General features: G+C 45.5%; 2 protein-coding genes across 24 annotated transcripts in view; both read right to left on the bottom strand.

The window, feature by feature from the left end:
* Window positions 1-482: 482 nt before the first annotated feature.
* The window catches only part of PUM1 (pumilio RNA binding family member 1), a 1043345-nt gene continuing 1025227 nt past the window's right edge, over window positions 483-18600 (bottom strand). For all 23 annotated transcript variants that reach the window (XM_086956835.1, XM_086956828.1, XM_086956827.1 and 20 more), the window contains one exon: window positions 483-2240. In XM_086956835.1, the coding sequence (XP_086812961.1) occupies window positions 2109-2240 (132 nt within the window). In that variant the 3' untranslated portion in view covers window positions 483-2108. The remainder of the gene's footprint in view (window positions 2241-18600) is intronic.
* LOC147731716 (uncharacterized) lies at window positions 12795-16895 on the bottom strand. The gene has a single exon (XM_086958793.1). The coding sequence runs from the start codon at window positions 15923-15925 to the stop codon at window positions 13025-13027; it is 2901 nt and encodes a 966-aa protein (XP_086814919.1). The 5' UTR covers window positions 15926-16895; the 3' UTR covers window positions 12795-13024.

Genomic DNA, 18600 nt, shown 5'->3' on the forward strand with positions numbered 1-18600 from the left:
AATAATAATAATAAAAGTTAGGTATTTGTGATTTAGGCTTACACGTCGAAAATAGACCACTGTACTTCATTCCCATGAATGCATCCTCAAAGGGCTTTTGGAATGCTTAATGTAATACAAGACAAACTGCTGTCTGTCTTCCAGCATTGGGTGTAGAAGAGCTGCTAGGAAAGGAATATATTTAGCATATTTAAAACCTAAGTGAAAGAATTCTTGACCATTCCCTTAATTGGTCCACATCTTGGTTATCTGTCCTTAATTACTATGTCTTCACCTTGAAGGTTTTTAATATTCCTACTATCACTCCTTAAGCTTTCTTCTGTTATTGTAGCTAGCATGCAAATTGCTTTGAATGACCAACCCCCAAGCATCTTTGACCATACCATGTCATTTCATGTTAAATTCAGTGATCCAGCGCAATGACCATGCAATGTAAAAAATACAGATTGACATTAAAACGAATATGCACCAAAACCCAAATACCAGATTCCAAATTCTGTATTTTTCAAAATAAAGATCACACATTGTTTAGAGACCATCTACACAAGAGTTACCAAAAATAGTTGCCTAGGCATAAGCATACACAGGTTTGTTAATTATACACATATGGTTACAAGTGTGCTTGCAAAAAAGTTCATGGGAAATATACACAAGGCTCTGTAAATGTACACCGTGTAGTGTTACACTTCTATATTCAAACAAAGAAAATTGACAGTATGTTACATTCACTTACAAGTAGACAAAATGCAAAATACAATTTATCTTCTGTACAAAATAGAGGAAAGACTTCATTGGATATGGGCTAGGCAGGGAATCGCTGATTGAAAGGGCAAGAGAAGGGATTTGTACTCCTGCACTTTTTTTTTTTTTTACAGTCACAAAAAAGCAAAAACAACTTTTTTCCTTTCAAGATTTAAAAAACACTATTTTGAAATGTGTCCTCCTTTGCAGAACATTTAGAAATGATTGCTACACATTTGACTAGGTGACAAATAAAACCAAGATCTTTCCTTTTTAAACATTAACTAGTCTGTATAAAGAGAAAAAAAACATTTCCCTCCAAAGTTATCGTAAAGTTTTGGTTGAAATTACAATTTACAATATACAACACTATATGTTACGACCATAAAAGGTGTGAATATACACTGAAATGCACAGGTTTTGCTAATTTTTTTCTTACCAAAAAACGGGTTTATGTTGATTCAACTTTTCCACATTTACATTACAGAGGTTTACAAATGTACAATTGTACAATCAAAAGTATGTTTCACTACTAGGGTACATTATAGATACAGATTAACAACAAAACAAGAAAATACTACAAATTTTTTTATATATATGCAAAGTCTACACCAAGTATACACTATATATTTATAGAAGCAAGACCAAGTCAGAGTTGGATTTTCTGGCGTTTTTCCTCCCCCATGCAAACTCAAATTTTGCCTTTCAATGTTAATTGCAATGTATCAAAAAAACATTGAAACCCCTTTTTCATTTGGAAACGCTTGGGAGACTTCCTTTCAAAAAGAAAATTGATTGCCAAGCTAAATTCTTTAGCACATTAAATAAATTAAAAAAAAACTTTACCAAGCTCCTTTGTAAAGGACGCCATAACATTTTGAAAGGTCTTGTTTTCTTCATATGTATAAACGCCATTCATGGATGATTTGGGTGCCGCTTGCACTAAAATTCAAATATTCCCAAGAGTTTGGAATAAAATTAAAACAAACCCAAATGGAAATCTATTTGCACAATGCGGATCAATTAAAAACGAATGGTTTAAAACAAACTACCCCGAGTGTATTCACATTTACTATACTGATACAATTTAACAAAAAAAGTGGCCACACATGTACAAGTGTTTATCTATGTACAAGTCTTCTATACACCAGTGATACTGCAGGGCAATCAGTTAATTTAAAATAAAATTATAATTAGTACATATTATGTAAAATAAAATTAAAGTAATTTACAAATGCCTTTAAGTTTTGCGTTTAGAGCTGAGCAACCAAACAATGTCTTCTAAATGTAAAATGGAATATCATAGGTTGCTGGTAGTTTAGGCAAGATGCTCCAGGAGTTTGATTTTGCTGCAGAGATGCCCGCTCTTAAATGATCCCATTTGGTGGGCCGCACATCGGTCCCAAATCTACACCGTTCTTCATATAATACTTTTCTAGCTTTGCCAGAATGTGTTTTCCGTAAGTATACTTTCTTAAGGTTGCAATATGAGGCCGGATCTACAGTGGAAAGAAAAAAGAAAAAAAAAGATTGAAAATTTGTTATAGGAGCAGAGCCACGAAGAAATGCAGAGAAGTTCATTAGTGCAAAATGTGTTGTGGTCTCATAATTACTTGCCATCATTGCTTATTTGAGATAACTTTGATTATATTACATTTAGATAAACAAATCAAATATTAGGTATATTTGGTTTTTTAATGTGTGAAAACCTAATTAACCAGTTACTTACCTTCGGTAACGTTGTTTGATAGAGACTATCGTTCCACAGATGCCTCACCTTTTGAATATTCCCGAGGTGTCAGACGGGATCTGGATACTTTTCAGCAGTAGCTCTGCGCCCCCGTAGGTGACGCCCTGTGGCTCTGCACTGATGCCATTCCGCTTCAGAAATGACTTGCAGAGCTTATAGAGATGCCACTCTCATGCGCTGTCACTTGCTTCTGAGATTGAGTGCACCTCAAGACGCAGAGCCCCAAAAGTAATTTGTTGTGACCAATGTGCAGATACCTAGCTTTGGGGTTTTACTAACGGAGAGAGTCCAGTCATAGAATGGGGAGGTTGCGTGGAATCTGCAGATAGAGTCTCGATCATAAAAAGAGTGGAACTTGAGAAGGAGATAGAAGCCCTTAATCTCAAGGATGCGACTGAGAAAAACTATAAAATTCTGGAAGACATCTTGACCAAACATCAAAATGATCTCAAAGACCGTAAGGCAAGACAGATACGAAGAGACGAAGCGGACTACCGTGAGGGAAGAGTGTTCACTTTTGCGAAGAAATATGACCAACAAACACGCAAACCTACTAACAACCAACAAGCAACTAACAACCAACAAGCTGCCAAAACCGGAGCATCAAATATATCCTCAAGCAACACCTCCCTCAGCAGCGTTCCGGAAACTGAGAGCGAACCTGAAGATAACGCAACCGCCAATCAAGATCCGAGAATGACTCCGACAACCTCTGGAACCAGCAGTGCTTTTTCTCGGGAAGTCAGGACAATGAAAATTATCAACCGAACAAGAGTAAACCCAACACACGTAAAACCCGCAGAGGCCAGAGAGGAGGACAGAGACGACTACAGAGAGAAACTGAGGTCGGGCACCAAGAAGTGAGGAATTCACTTGGTCAGGATGTACAAGTGATTAATCTTTCATCCATGAACCTGGACAGGGACATGATCTCATTATTAAGCAAGGGTCTCAGTTTTAATCCTGTAGACCATGGCGATCCATGTAGGATAAAGATTGATTTGTTCAAGTACATCAGAGGACTCAAACTTAAAAAATATTTCTGGGGCTCTCCAACTGAACATACAATTTCCGAGGATGACCTAGAAGAGACTGCTACTAACCCTATCAGTATACAAGAGGTTCTAGCTTCACACCTCTTATTGTCAATCACGGATTTTGATGATCCCCCAAACTCATTTAATGACCTATTAACGGACTTAGAACTGAAGACTGATGACACAATAGACAGTGGCCTAAAAAATAAATCCAAATGGACACCAACACTTCCTAGCGGCAACACCATTGACACCTTCTACAAACTCGTATTGGATGATATTAACAAGTACGAAAATAAAATCTCCAAACGTGGTCCTATGATTAATGACAATCTAACCAGGGATGAGAGAATAGCACTAAAAACTCTAAGTGACAACCAGGATATTATCATTCGTGAAGCGGATAAAGGAGGTAACGTAGTTGTCATGAACAAAGTAGACTACAACACAGAAATCCTCTCTCAACTCTCAGACATTTCCTGTTATGAAGCCATTTCTTACAATCCCATGGGCCCAGTTACAATATTGATTAATAACCATCTAAGAGAATGGAAAGAGGCATGTCTGATCAATGATGCAGAATACATGTTTCTGAAAGTTACACGTCCTTCCTATCCATGGCTGTATACCCTGCCAAAGGTTCACAAAACCGCACCCTTTCCCCCTGGTAGACCAATTGTATCTGGGATTGGGGGTCCAACTGAGAGGCTTTCCCAGTATGTGGACAAATTCCTGAGTCCATTGGTTAAAAACCTGCCTTCCTATATTCAAGATTCGAAACATATCTTAAGCATCTTAACGGACATCACATGGCAACCTGGACTGATTATGGCAACCCTTGATGTGGTTTCGCTCTACACTTCCATTGAACCAGAACGTGGATTACAGGCGGTTACGAGAGCATTGAACACCAGACCAATTACTTTGCTTGAACACACTAAAATGCTGATAACGATGATGGATATCATTTTGAATCAGAATTTCTTTGTTTTTGACAAAAAATGGTATAGACAAACTAGAGGAGTAGCCATGGGCTCAAGGTTTTCTCCTTCTTTTGCCAACATATACATGGGTGCTCTGGAGGCTGACTTGATCTGGAGCATTAAGGGCAGTAAATGGGTTGATAATATTGTTTATTGGGGTCGGTACATAGACGATTGCCTCTTAATCTGGTCAGGATCTGACACTACACATGAAGAATTCTGCATATACCTAAATGACAATGAGATGAACATGCGCTTCACCACACACATTAGCTCCACGTGTGTCTCTTTCTTGGATCTAGAATTATACATCAAGGATGGTACCCTACAAAGTAGATTATTACGCAAGGAAACAGCATGCAATTCAATACTTCACAACAGAAGTTGTCATCCTGATCATCAAAAAAACGGAATCCCATATGGAGAATTCATACGAGCAAGGCGGAACTGTAGTGAAGATCAAGAATTTGAAACTTGCTTACAAGACATGCAGTCTAGGTTCTTCAATAGAGGCTATAATCCTCAAATCATTTCCAAAGCGGGCCAAAAAATCATAAAAACCAGCAGAGAATCAACATTGGTAGCCAGACGCCCAAAAACTGATATCAGACAACAACCAGTGAGACTTGTGACAGACTTTAATGAACTGAGTCCTGTAATACGTAAAAGTTTCCAGAAACATTGGGGCATCCTTAGTGCTGACAAAACATTGACTGAGGCGATAGGCAATCATCCTCAAATTACTTTCCGTAAAGGGAGAAATCTGAAGAATAGACTGAGTCCTACTGTGCCTAAAGCTACAAGAACTTGTGACTGGTTAACTCAAAAGTCTAAAGGTTTTTTTTAAATGCGGCATGTGTCCGATGTGCAGGTGGGCCAAACATGGAACTAAGACATTTCAGGATCACAGATCCAAACAGTACACAATCAACACCAACATTAACTGTAACACTAAATTCACTGTATATATCATTGAATGCGCTTGTAAAAGCAGATATGTGGGAAGTACGATCAGGGCACTCAAGGAACGTATCAGAGAACATGCTAGAGCTTATGCCACTAAAGACCCACGATATCCCATGGCCATACATATGGCCGCTTGTCCTGCACAAGGTGAGAATAAGATATTCACGTTCTATGGCATTGATGTGATACAGCCCTCTGTAAGAGGGGGAAACAGAGAACTTCGTCTTAGAAGGCTGGAAGCACTATGGATCATGCGTCTGGATTCCACCAACAGAGGCCAAAACACAGATGATGAACTACATTTCTTCCTAGGTTAGGAAGATTAAAAGGCTATTGCTATCAGTGACCAGGTATCACCACTGTATATGAGGTCAATATGCAGTGATAAATGTAACAAGGAGTAATACACAAGCATTATGTAGATTCAAAATTCACGAAGAATTTATACAGTTTTTATGAGAATTTTCTAACTGAATTGTTTGAATAACTATGTTTACAAAAATGTAGATTGAATTGCCAGAAATAATGTCACCAATTACACCCGCTAAAGGATTTTGCCATTAATTTCCCTAAGACATTAAGTGTTATGTTTTCCTTCTCCTCCCGGTTGGGAGTTGCTTTCCACTATTTTCTGCCAATCACAAGGATAAGAACTCTAAAATCCTATAAAATAGGGGAATGGATCACTTTTCCATTGTAATTCTCGGGTCTTTTTTTAATGAACTCCAAAACATCTCCATAAAGGATCCTGTTTCCTATGGAGCTTGTTCCATGCTAGCTGCGAAGGAGAGCCGGTTTTCACTCCGTTTTACCTGGCCCTATTTTCTCACCACGTGAGAGAGTGTAGGGATTATCAAAATTATTATAGTGAAACTGTTACACAGGTACAATACTGACAGCACGCTGTATCAATATTGTACTCATGGGACTGTATTGGGGTCCTTAGTATACTGTGAACTACACCCTTCATTTCATATTTTCTGTTGCTAAATGAAAATAATTTTTCTTCCCCTTGGCCAATTTTTCATGGGGCATCTATTTTTGAGCTTTAAATTTCACCCGGTCCCTTTTGTATAGATTTTCGCGGCCCTCAACTGGACACATGCACTGTTGTGCAAATTGTCTTTGATTCGGATTGTTTGAGTAGTAACTCTTCTATTATGGGCCAATTATTAATTAACCTGAGCGTTCTAGTCGTTTTCTCAACCACCCTATTTTAGGGGCGGGAACCACGTGGTGTTTGTTCCCGCATCTCGGAAACAGGAGCTGCATTCGGCTCAACCCACGGGCTAAACAGGTAAGCCACAGTAACGGACTCATCAGGAAGATTTTGGCTTCGCGCTAGATTTCCTTACCGAAGTATTTTCACTTCATTAATTTTTCCCGTCCTTTTTTGTCACACAGCTCGAATATTATCGACGCTGTGTTAACTGGTACACACGATCCTTACTGTTTGACGAAACGGCAACCGAGTACCCTCGATTTCGTTCTCCCACTATACGTAAACATCCCGATTAGGACCGGGACGGAATTATCACCGGTCTCCCGGTGAGTGTCTTTCCCTTATCAAATCCTGACTTCTTCTTCGCAGCATGTTAGCATAGAATGTTTTATCTGACATCGGCTTGCTATATCCATATTGTTTACAATTTTTGTCCTTCCTCGACAGATAACGCGCCTTGATCATTCAGATCAGGTAATTTCCTAAATCCCCCCTTTTTTCCAACTTGAACATTATTTTTCCGGATTTCTCGTTTTATCTCGTAAGGCAGTACTTTCAGCCCATGTGTGCACCATTAATTCGAGTGCGCGCTGAATTGGAGAAAATCTGTAGTCATTAACTTCTCTCTAGACGGTCTAAGAACTGATTATGTACAACCACATATGCCCTTGAAACCTATAGGGTTCTGTCGTAGCGAGGTTTCGAATTGAGTACAAATGAAATGTTCAACTTTTGTCCATTTCTAATTAAGCATTCAGGTGATTACGAGTGTGATGATTAATAGTATTGAGGCATTTTTTCATTCAGGATGAAAGCTAACACACTATGTACCCGCTTAAAAATAAGAGAATCTATCTGCACAATTAGCATGTGAAGTTTAAATATTGTGGTTTTTGATTTATGACAATCACCATTAGGCAAAATACTCGCAGTCAAGCAGAGAATTTGTCTGGACGAATAACATGTTTAGTTGGATTACTCTATAGATTTGGATTAATGATAGACGTTTTCTTTGGTTTTATTTGTTTATACTTACTTATGCATGGACACTTGTCCCATTAATGAACAAAAATTTGGTTATGTCAAAGCAAGTGGGTACTAAATTCGTATTCATTAACAGTGCTGTATTAAGATATATTTCTCGCAACTGTACACAGTCGTACAGTTATTGTTTTGCCATATATGGATTTGAAATGTTGAACCCATTTTTTGAGTCATTCACTAGATACCTGATTTAATTGTATACTCATTTGAGGCTTGGAACAGTTCAAATGTAAGTTTAGGGTTTAGACCACCGAATGGACAATACTTAATCGTGTAAAGTCACCTCACACCACAATTTTAGATGCGTAGGATTAACTCATGAATCTATCAACAGTCAGATAATATATCAACCTCTCTTAAAGGCCGTATGTCACTACACACAACCTATCACACGCGCCAATTATATAGACCCGTTAAAAATAACTGCTCATAAGTCACCTTCTGTCTCCTTTTTCCCATCCCCATTTCTTTTGGTTTCCACTTCACTGGTGTCCCCACCCTCTACACATAATATATGTACGTTTTGATTTTCTTCTTTTTGTTTTTTTATGTTTTTTCTTTTATACATCCCTTTTAGCCCTGAAGATTCACAGCCACATGCTGTGATGAAACACGTGTAGGCTAAAGTGATACACACAGTGATTCTGAAGAAAGAACACTGTTGAACAATAAAATTCGTTTTTTGAAATATTTATGCGTGTATGATCTATCCCATCGCTTTAACCATTTGACCATTTGAAGTTTGAAATTCAATTTGATACACAAAGTGTGCTCTGGATTCTTGTTCGATCATAAAAAGAGTGCTAACTTGTTTGCCTGATAGGGACTTCTAGCAACAGATTCCTCAACTTTTGAACAGTACCTATACGAAGGTGGGTCTGCAGAAGGACAAACCACTAAGTCCTATAGGACTAAGCAGGAAAAAGACTCTCTTGGCAGACCCGATTGTACAGACAATAGTGCCTGGGACACCCACGTAGCCAGTTGACAAATATCTAGGATAGGGACTCTGCATGCTACTGCAGTTTTAGGAGCTTTGGCCCTGGTAGAAGGAGCACACAGTCTTTCCCGGAGGCTGCTTTTAGTCAATGCTTAGCAGATCCTTTTTTTTCCTTCAAACAATCATGTTTTGCAAGAAAAAAAACACAGAAGCTACGCATTGCTGAAAGAAGAACGTTTGACAATCCAGACGAACAGCACAAACAACAAAAACATTTTTAAAAGGAGGGGGCAGGGGAGGTGGGGGTTAGTGATAAGAGGAAAACAAAAACAGTATGGAAGGGCAAACACTCCATAAATATCAGGCAACGGTAAAGAAGAACAAGTTACTTACCTTCAGTAACGATGGATCTTTAAGAAACATACGTTAGTTATATATTACTTACCTTAGTATTACCCTCAGGCGTAAGACTGGATCAAGAGAATTTTTCTGTAGCAGTGCCCCTGCGCGTTGGTCGACTCCGCGTCTGTCGTCGTGGTCGCCAGGATGATGTTGTGGTGTCTACTTAGACGCCACTCCTGTGCGCGGACTTCAGGTCTGACGCGTCTTTCCATGCCAGAAGCGCAGAGCCATGCAAGACACTGACCACTGGTGCATAAAAATAGGGCCCTGGAATGGATTCCCTATCCCTAGAAGTCAGTTCTCAGAACAGGGAGGAAGGGTGGGACGGTAAGGAATCTATAACTAAGTTAAGTCTCTCACCGATACAAAGTTACCGAAGGTAAGTAACTTGTTCATCTGAAAGACCATTAGTTATAGATTCTTTACCTTCGAATAGATGCAGCAGCAATGCCAACCCTGGAGGTGGGACTGCGAACTAAGTTCACACCAGAAAGTCCTAGAGAACAGAATGGCCAAAAAAGCCTTCTCTCCGGACTTGGCTATCCAGGCAGTAATGTTTTGTGAACGTGTGTAGGGATGCCCACGTGGCTGCCTGGCAGATGTCAATCATCGGAACTCTACTCCCCAAAGCAGTAGAGGCTGCCGTCGCCCTGGTCTAATGAGAGCACATTCCTACAGGAGGTTCATTTTCCGCCAAAGAACAGGAAATTTCCATGCCAAGGACAACCCATCGAGAGATGGTACGCTTGTGCACGGTCCGACCTTTCTTGGCCCACACATAACCCACGAAGAGTTGATCGTACACCTGGAAATCTTTAGGACGGTCAAGGTAGGAGGACAGCGCATGTTTTGGGTCCAGACGGTGTAGTCTCTTCTCCTTTTCGGAAGGGTGGAGAGGCGGGAATAAGGTGGGCAATGTGATAGTCTGACCTATGTGGAAAGAAGTAACCACTGTGGGCAGAAAAGAGGATCTAGTGCGAAGGACGACTTTGTCCGGATGAACTAAAGAGGCTTAGAGTAAAGAGCCTGAAGTTCACTCACCCTGCGAGCAGATGTGATGGCAAGCAGGAAAGTTGTCTTCAAATACCAAGACTAAAAGGACAATTGTGTAGTGGCCTGGTACGGAGCACACATAAGGTAAGAACAAGATTAAAGTCCAATTGGGGCATTACAAAAGGAGAAGGAGGTAAGAGATGAGTAATGCCCTTTAGAAATCAATTTACAATCGGAGACTTGAAAAGACAAGGCTGGTCAGGAAGGCGCAGAAAGGCTGAGATGGCCGAAAGGTAGCCTTCAAGAATGCCCAGAGTAGAGTCCTGCTTGGCCATACATAGAATGAAGAGGAGAACCTCAGCAAGAGGGGCAGAAAGTGGATCCACAGCCTTTGCTGTGCACCATGCCACAAATTATCTCCACTCAAGGAGGTGGAGGCTGGACAGGTTCAAGTGGAGTACTGTCCCCTGCTGCTTGACAGAAAATCCTCCCTTAGAGGCAGTCTGCTTTTAGGATCGATGGCCATGCTCAAGAGCTCGGGGTACCAGACTGTTCATGCTCAGTCCGGAGCCACAAGAATGACTTGGGCCCGGTACCGCTCCATCCTCTTGTGTACTCTGAGCCAAACTGGTACAGGTGGAAAGGTGTACAGGAGCTTGCAATTCCACTCACGACAAAAAGTGTCACCAAGCAACTGCCGCCTTGGAAACTCCAAAGCGCAGAACTGCTGACATTATGCATTCTCTTTGGTGGCGAACAGATCTAACCAAGGCTCTCCCCACTGCCGAAAGACCTTGCACCACCTCCGCGGAAATAAGCCATTTGTGGTCCATTATGCACCGGCGGCTGAGTTTGTCCGCCCTAGCATTCTTGGAACCTGCCAGGTGTTGAACCACCAGGGATATGCCCTGATGTCCCAGTCATGTCCAAACATGAAGAGCCTCTTGACATAGGGTCCACGACCCCACCCTGCCTGTTTGTTGCAGTACCACATGGCATTGGTGTGGTCTGTGAACACCTGCACTCTCTTCTTTTGACTTCAGTGCAAGACCGATCGCCCGGAGCTCCAAAACGTTGATATGGAGACCAGACTCTGCCAGAGATCCCCGATCTCATCCTCTCCCAGGTGGCTGCCCCATCCCAGGACTGACGCATCTGTCACTACTGTGAACTCTGGTTGGGGAAGGGAGAGGGATCCGACGCTGGCCCAATCCTGGTTCGCAAGCCACCACTACAATTGGCGTGCAGTTCCCTCCGAGATCTGGACGACATCGGAAAGATTCCTAGATGCTGCGCCCACTGGAACTTCAGGTCCCACAGCAGAGCCTGCATATGCCACCTGGAATGACCCACCAGCAGGATGGGGGATGCAGGAGGCCATGAGGCCCAGCAGCCTCAGGGTCATTCTCACCGAAATTCGGGATAGAGGCTGAAACATTGGTATCATAACCAGAATATCCCAGACTCGCTGCTCAGGAGGATAAGCCCAAAACTGCGCTGTATCCAGAACTGCTCTGATGAAAAGGAGCTTCTGAGAGGGAGTCAGGTGTGACTTCGGCACGTTAATAGTGAACCCCAGTGAGTGCAAGAGATCTGCCATAGTCTGGAGGTGGGAGACGACTGTTTGGGGCGAGCCTGCCTTCAACAACCTGTCGTCGAGATAGGAGAAGACTGGAACCCCTGATCTGCGTAGATGAGCTGCGACCACCGCCATCACTTTTGAGAACACCAGAGGGGCGCTGGTAAGGCCAAAGGAGAGCACAGTAAACGGATGCTCGTGGCCTACTGTAGGTAAAGCCTGTGGGCAGGCAGGATGGGGATATATGGTAGTAAGTGTCCTGTAAGTCCAACACTACCATCCAGTCCCTGGGGTCAGGGCAGACAGGACCTGAGCCAACAAGAGCATCTTGAACTTCGCCTTCCGGAGGACGCGGTTGAGGGCCCTGATGTCTAGGATAGGACGAAGGCCATTGTCCTTCTTGGGTACCAGAAAGTAGTGGGAGTAGCAACCACGACCGACTTTTGGCACAGGGACCCTTTCGATAGCTCCCTTGGCCAAGAGAGCGCAACTTCCTGGCAGAGAAGGGCCAAGTGCTCCTCTGACATGCGATCGATGGATGGTGGCATGGAGGGAGGGGTAGTCTCGGACTATCTGCAAAACCCACCTGTCCGACGTGATGTTTTGCCAGTGGTCTAGGATGGATTGTAGGCTGCTGCAAGGGGGTTATGGGTGGACTGACCCGCAGGCTGGCCACCAGGCCCGTGTCGCTGTCCCAGTCCGCAGCTATGCAGGGGTTGGGTAGCTTGTGCAGCCCTGTGGCCATACTCAGTGGAAAATGGTGGGGCACCCCTTGTGTAGCTACAAAAGAGAGGAAAGGTGGACTGCATGGAGCGAGAGGTTGCCGCGAGGCCCAAGGAACGAATAGTTTCTTACCTGTCGGTGTAGTTTTGCAGCTTGATGATCTTTCTGGATTCACTATGCTGTGCATATTCCGCGGTCTTGTGGTTGGGTCCGGATTCGTAGTCTTTTCTTTGTTTTTTGGGGTTTTTTTTCGTCGCCCAGGTGGGCGTCGGCGTCACCCCTTCCTGGGTGTATTTCCGGTGACGTCGGCATGCTTCCTGCGGAAGCTCCCACCCTTGGGCGCCATCTTCGGATTCTTTTTTCCGTGTTTCTTTGGTTTCCGAAGTGATGGCAATGTTCTATGTAGGTGAAACTTCTTTTAACCGCTTTGTATAAAAGTCATCCATTTTATTCTATTTTTTTTTTTTTTTGACCACCTCTTTCTCTCTCCAGCCTCATCTTTCTGGCGGAGGTGGGTGGGTTCGCTAGTGAATCCAGAAAGATCATCAAGCTGCAAAACTACACCGACAGGTAAGAAACTATTAGTTTTGCAGCGTGAATCTTTCTGGATTCACTATGCTGTGCATAGATTTTGTAGCGGTTTCTCATTTCTGTGGCGGCTGGGTAGAAGATGAGCTTTGGTTCTTGAATATGTGCTGGAGCACCTTTTGTCCAACTTGTGCCTCTTTGTTCATTTGAACATCCACGCAGTAGTGCTTCGTGAATGTGTGCACTGAAGCCCATGTTGCCGCCAGGCATATGTCTTGCATGGGTGTATTAGCCAGGAAGGCTATTGTCGCACCCTTTTTCCTAGTGGAGTGGGCACGTGGTCCCTCTGCTAGTTCTTGTCCTGCCCGCTTGTGGCAGAGTTGGATTGTTTGCGCGATCCATCGTGCAATAGTGTTCTTAGTTACAGCCTTTCCCAAGAAACTGTTGGCGAATGACACGAATAACTGCTTTGTCTTCCTGTGTCCTTTTGTCCTCTCGATATAATGCATGACCGCCCTTCTGGCGTCTAGGGTGTGAAGGGCTCGCTCTGCACTATTTGTTGGTTTTTGGAAAAAACTCGGAATCTGTATTGACTGGTTCATATGGAATCTGGACACCACCTTTGGCAAGAAGTGTGGGTCAGTCCTCATCACAACCCTGTCATTGTGTATTTGTATGTATGGTTCCTGCAGAGTTAGCGACTGAAGCTCGCTCACTCGTCGTAGGGACTTTATTGCAACCAAGAAAGCTGTCTTCATGGTCAGCATTTCTAGTGATGCCTTGTGGAGTGGTTCAAAGGGCTCCTTCATGAGTTCCGTCAGGACTATGTTCAAGTTCCATGCCGGTGGTGGCAACCGCTTGGGTGGTGCGATCCTCTTCGCTCCTTCCAGGAATCTCTTCACAACCCGAGAGGTGAAGAAGCTCCTGCCCATCTCACCCCTTGTATAGGCGACTATCGCTGCCAAGTGGACTCTTAAGGAGGACGAGCTGAGTTTTTTCTCCAGTAAGTGCGTGAGGTATTTTAGCACTGTGGAGTCCTTCTTCATTTTATTGTGAAGTCTTTTCTTCCTGCACCATATTGTGAATCTCTTCCACTTTGCCCCGTGGCACTTCCGTGAGATGGGCCTTCGTGCCTCCCGAAGGACCCTGAGGGTGCTCTCAGGCAGTCTCAAGTGTGCAAATTCTATGTCCTCAGGAGCCACGCCACCGGGCTCAGGCTCTCTGGCTCTGGGTGCAGTACCTCTCCGTTGTGCATGGAGAGCAGGTCTTTTCTTCTGCCGAATCTGTGGGGTGGACTCTGTGCCATCTCCATGATCTGCGAGTACCATGTCTGTCTGGCCCACTGTGGTGCGACCAGTATCAGGGTCATGTTGCTCGCTCTGCACTTGCTCAGAACTCTGTGTATCAGTGGTATCGGGGGAAAAGCGTAAGCAAATGTCCCGGACCAATCTATCCATAGGGCATTCCCAAGGGACCCTTCTTCGGGTTGTCTGGATGCGAAGCTTCGGCATTTGGCATTCTGGCGTGTTGCAAACAGGTCCACTGATGGCGTTCCCCACTTGTTGAACAACCACTTCGTCTCCTGGGCATTGAGCTCCCACTAGTGGCATGTCGATGTCTGTCTGCTCAGCCAGTCTGCCTGAATGTTCTCCTTCCCTGGTAGGTGTATGGCCAGTAGGTCTATCCTGAGGGGGATGGCCCATCTCCATATCTCCTGCGCCAGTGTCGAAAGCGTTGTTGACTGTGTTCCACCCTGCTTGTTGATGTAGAACATCGCTGTGGTGTTGTCTGTCTGCAGCAAAACCCTCTGCTTGTACAGTCTTGTTTGGAAGGCTTTCAATGCAAGGAAGATTGTTTTCAATTCCAGATAATTGATGTGCTTCGACGCATCTGCTGGAGTACACAGACCCCCGACTTTGAGCTTTTCCATGTGAGCGCCCCATCCCATCAGGGATGCGTCTGTGGTGATGGTCACTGTTGGTGTTGGGGGTGTAAGAGGCTTTCCCTTTGCTATGTTCTCCATGGTCCACCATGTCATTTCCTTCTGCACTGCGTGCATCACAACCACTAGATCCTCCCAACTCCCTGAAGCTTGTGACCATTGTTCCTGGAGCCATTCTTGGATGGGTCTCATGTGCAGTCGTACGTTTGGTACCAGGTGGATGCATGATGCCATCATCCCCAAGATCTTGCTCGCAGTCCTCACTGTCCGAGCTTGTCCCTTCCGGTAGAGGCGAGCTTCCCTCACCAGGGCCCCTGCTCTCTTGTTGCTGGGGAACACCCTGCCCTGCAAGGTGTTGATCTGTGCCCCCAAGAAGATCTTCACTTGTTCCGGCTCCATTGATGATTTTTTCCAATGGATGGAAAACCCCAGGTTTATCAGTGTTCTCGTCACTGTATGTGCGTCCTTCTTGCATTTCTGCTACGAGTCTGCTTTCACTAGCCAGTCGTCCAGGTAAGGATATACGTGTATCCCCCTCCTTCGTAGGTGCGCTGCGACTGCCGCGAGGCACTTCGTGAAGACCCTCGGTGCTGATTTTAGACCCAAGGCTAGTGTCGTGAATTGGTAGTGGCTGTCTCCTACCGTGAACCTGAGCATATGTTTGTGCGTTACGTTCATTGGTATGTGCAGGTAGGCGTCCTTGAGGTCTATTGTGACCATGAAGTCCCCAATCTGCAATTGCGGTAGCACCTCCTGCAGGGAGGTCATTTTGAATTTTTGTGTTCTTATGAATGTGTTCAGGAACCTGAGGTCCAGAATGGGTCTCATTGTCTCGTCGACCTTTGGCATGAGGAAATACGTTGAGTATATTCCCTTGTTTCTTTCTTTGAAGGGAACCCGTTCTATGGCCACCTTTTGAAGGAGCTCTCTCGCTTCTTCCTGAAGCCGCTGTAGCTGTTCGTTTGTTAGTGGCTTTCGCTTTGGTCTCCTGCTTGTTGGTCTTCCTTCCAATTCTAAGCAGTACCTGTATTGGATGATGTTTAGAATCCATTTGTCTGATGTGATCTCTCTCCATTCCTGGAGATAGAGTCTTAATCTTCCACCCACTGGTGTAACGTGGTGGTAGTTGTCCATTGTGTCCTGACCCCTTTGTACATGCTGCCCCCCGGGGTCCTTTCTGTGGGCGGGCACACGGGTGTTTCTGAAGTCATTTAGAGGCGGGCTGCTGGCCCCCTCTTTTATGCTGTCCACGTCCATTTCCTCTCCCTCGAAAGGACTGGCCCCTTGACTGGTACTGCCAGGACTGCTTCAGTTGACTTTGTTGCGCCTGCGAGTCAGCCTGGTGCATCTGTTGGAAAGCCTGGTGTGAAGTACCTGGCTGGTTTCCACCTCTTCCGCCGGGCCTCCGTGACTGGCTGCCCCTTTTGTTGCCTCTGAACTGCAAAGCTCCCATGGATCGTGCAGTTTCATTGTCTTTCTTCAGTTGACTGAGTTTTTCGTCAACTGTTGTCCCGAACAGCGTCTCGCCGTTGAACGGAGTGTTCAAGATGCTGTGTTGCACTTCAGGCTTAAAGCCAGAGATTCTGAGCCATGCGTGTCTTCTTTCCGTGACACCCATCATCATGAGCCTGCTGGAGGTGTCTGCACCATCCAGGGCCGTCTTGAGGCAACAATTTGCCGCATTCTTCCCTTCTTCCACCAGTTTCCTGGCTTCCTGGGGTAGGTCTTTCACCAGTTTTCCTAGCTCCTCCATGATCTGGTACATGTGCCTGTTTATGAGGGCATTGGAATTAGCCATGCGCCATTGGGTCGCGGCATTCCGTTCGATCCTTCTGCCCACCAAGTCCATCCTCTTGCTCTCCTTATCAGGAGGAGGTCCAGAAGTGGTGGCCACGTTAGCCCTCTTTCTTGCTGTGGCTGTGATGGAGTCAGCTGAGACCACGCCTCGAATGTAGGCTGGGTCCTTCGATGAATGTTTGTACTTTTTTTCGCTTCTGGGAGTGACTGCCTTGCATGTAGCGGGCTCCCTGAATGCTTCCATCCCCTGCGCCAAGACGCTGTCGAGCATAGGTAGATACTGGCTCCTTGTTTGCGTGGGGAGTAATGTCTCAAGGAGAAAGTCCGCTTTCTGCTTCTCCTCGTCGAGCTTGAAAGCTGTTGCCGCCGACCTTATCACCGAGTTGTAAGCCCCGATGTCGTCTGGCGGCGATGGCCTCGAGGGGTATGTGTCGACCGCCTCTTCTGGGCTTTCAGTGTCGACATCCAGGTAATCCTCCTCCTGCGGGTCAGAGGTGGCCTACTCGGCGTCCAACCTGCTGTCCTCTTCCTCCTCATAGCTGTAAGCCTCGTAGGGATTCTCGTCCTCATCCTGGTCGTCGATCATTTCGGTGCCAGGCTCATGTTCCTCGACCTGTTCCTCTTCGACCACTTCCCGCATGGGTGGCTTGGTCTTGTGGGGAATCGTGAAGGCTCTCATCTTGGCGTCAAAATCCTTTTTCCGCTGCAAGATGTTTTCCATTTCGGCTTCTAGTCGCCGTTTTTTCTTTTCCATCTCGGCCGCGTTGTCCGCGCCGGATTGTTCGGCCACTCTCTTCGGCGCCTGGCTCGGCTGCGAGAGTTTCGGCGTCGAGGCCTTGTACGTCGAACTGGGTTTCGGGTCCCTGTACGGCGTCGAAGCTTTAGGGTCTTTCTCCCTCGACGTCGATCGGTCCTTTTCGAGGACGATCTTCGGCGACTTCTGCTGCACAGCAGCTCTCGGCGCCAGGGACTCCTTCTCAGAGGATCCGCTGGGCCTGTGGGTAGCCGCGGACGTGAGGTGTCTCTGCGTCGGCGCTTTCGGGGCCTTGAACTCGTTTTTTCGAGACTCGGGAGTCTCTCGTGCTCTTGGGGAACGACGAGTCTCCTACCTTATCAGATGTCTTCGTGTAATCGGTCTCTACGACCGTGTAGCTGTCGTCTTCGGCGGCAGCGTTGTCCTCTTCCTCCCAGGACATCCCCAGCTCGTACAGCGATGGCGTCGGGCCTTTTCCTTTGGGGGTGGCGTGTGCTACCCTCTGGCTCTTCCTCACACGAAGGGTCTTCTGGGCGAAGACGGAGCAGGCGTTGCAGTCTTCGCTTCTGTGTTCTACCGGTAGGCAAAGGTTGCAAACCGGGTGCTGGTCTTTCTGCGCGAACTTGTGGTGGCAGTTAGGGCAGAACTTGAACGGCGTGTTGTCCATCATCGAGAGTTTAGGCCTCCCTGGCCGCGCGAACGTCGACGATCGTCGAAGTCCTCAATGAATTCTCCTTCCTTTCGCCGGGCAGTGTTCGGCGAAGTCCTTCGTAGTCTTCTTCCTTCGATGTCTTCTCCAATTTCGATCTTTTTCTAGTACTTTCTCCCAAAATGTCTGGAGCCCAACGGGAACGATCCAGACCCGACCGCGGAAAAAAGAATCTGAAGATGGCGCCCAAGGGTGGGAGCTTCCGCAGGAAGCATGCCGACGTCACCGGAAATACACCCAGGAAGGGGTGACGCCGACGCCCACCTGGGCGACGAAAAAAAAATCAATAAACAAAGAAAAGACTACGAATCCGGACCCAACCACAAGACCGCGGAATATGCACAGCATAGTGAATCCAGAAAGATTCACGCTGCAAAACTGACCGTAGCCCTAGAATCCTTGAAGTGGAAATCCTTGAAGCCTTGTGGCAGGACAGGCAAAGGTCAACAAAGGGCATGTCCAAAAGGGTGGATTGGACATCCCCAGAGAA

The sequence above is a fragment of the Lissotriton vulgaris genome, chromosome 2_1 (assembly GCF_964263255.1).
Source record: "Lissotriton vulgaris chromosome 2_1, aLisVul1.2, whole genome shotgun sequence".
NCBI classification, from domain to species: Eukaryota; Metazoa; Chordata; class Amphibia; order Caudata; family Salamandridae; genus Lissotriton; species Lissotriton vulgaris.

Coding starts and splice junctions, on each gene's coding strand:
- LOC147731716 (XM_086958793.1), bottom strand. CDS start 15,925: ATGGAGAGAGATCACATCAGACAAATGGATTCTAAACATCATCCAATA.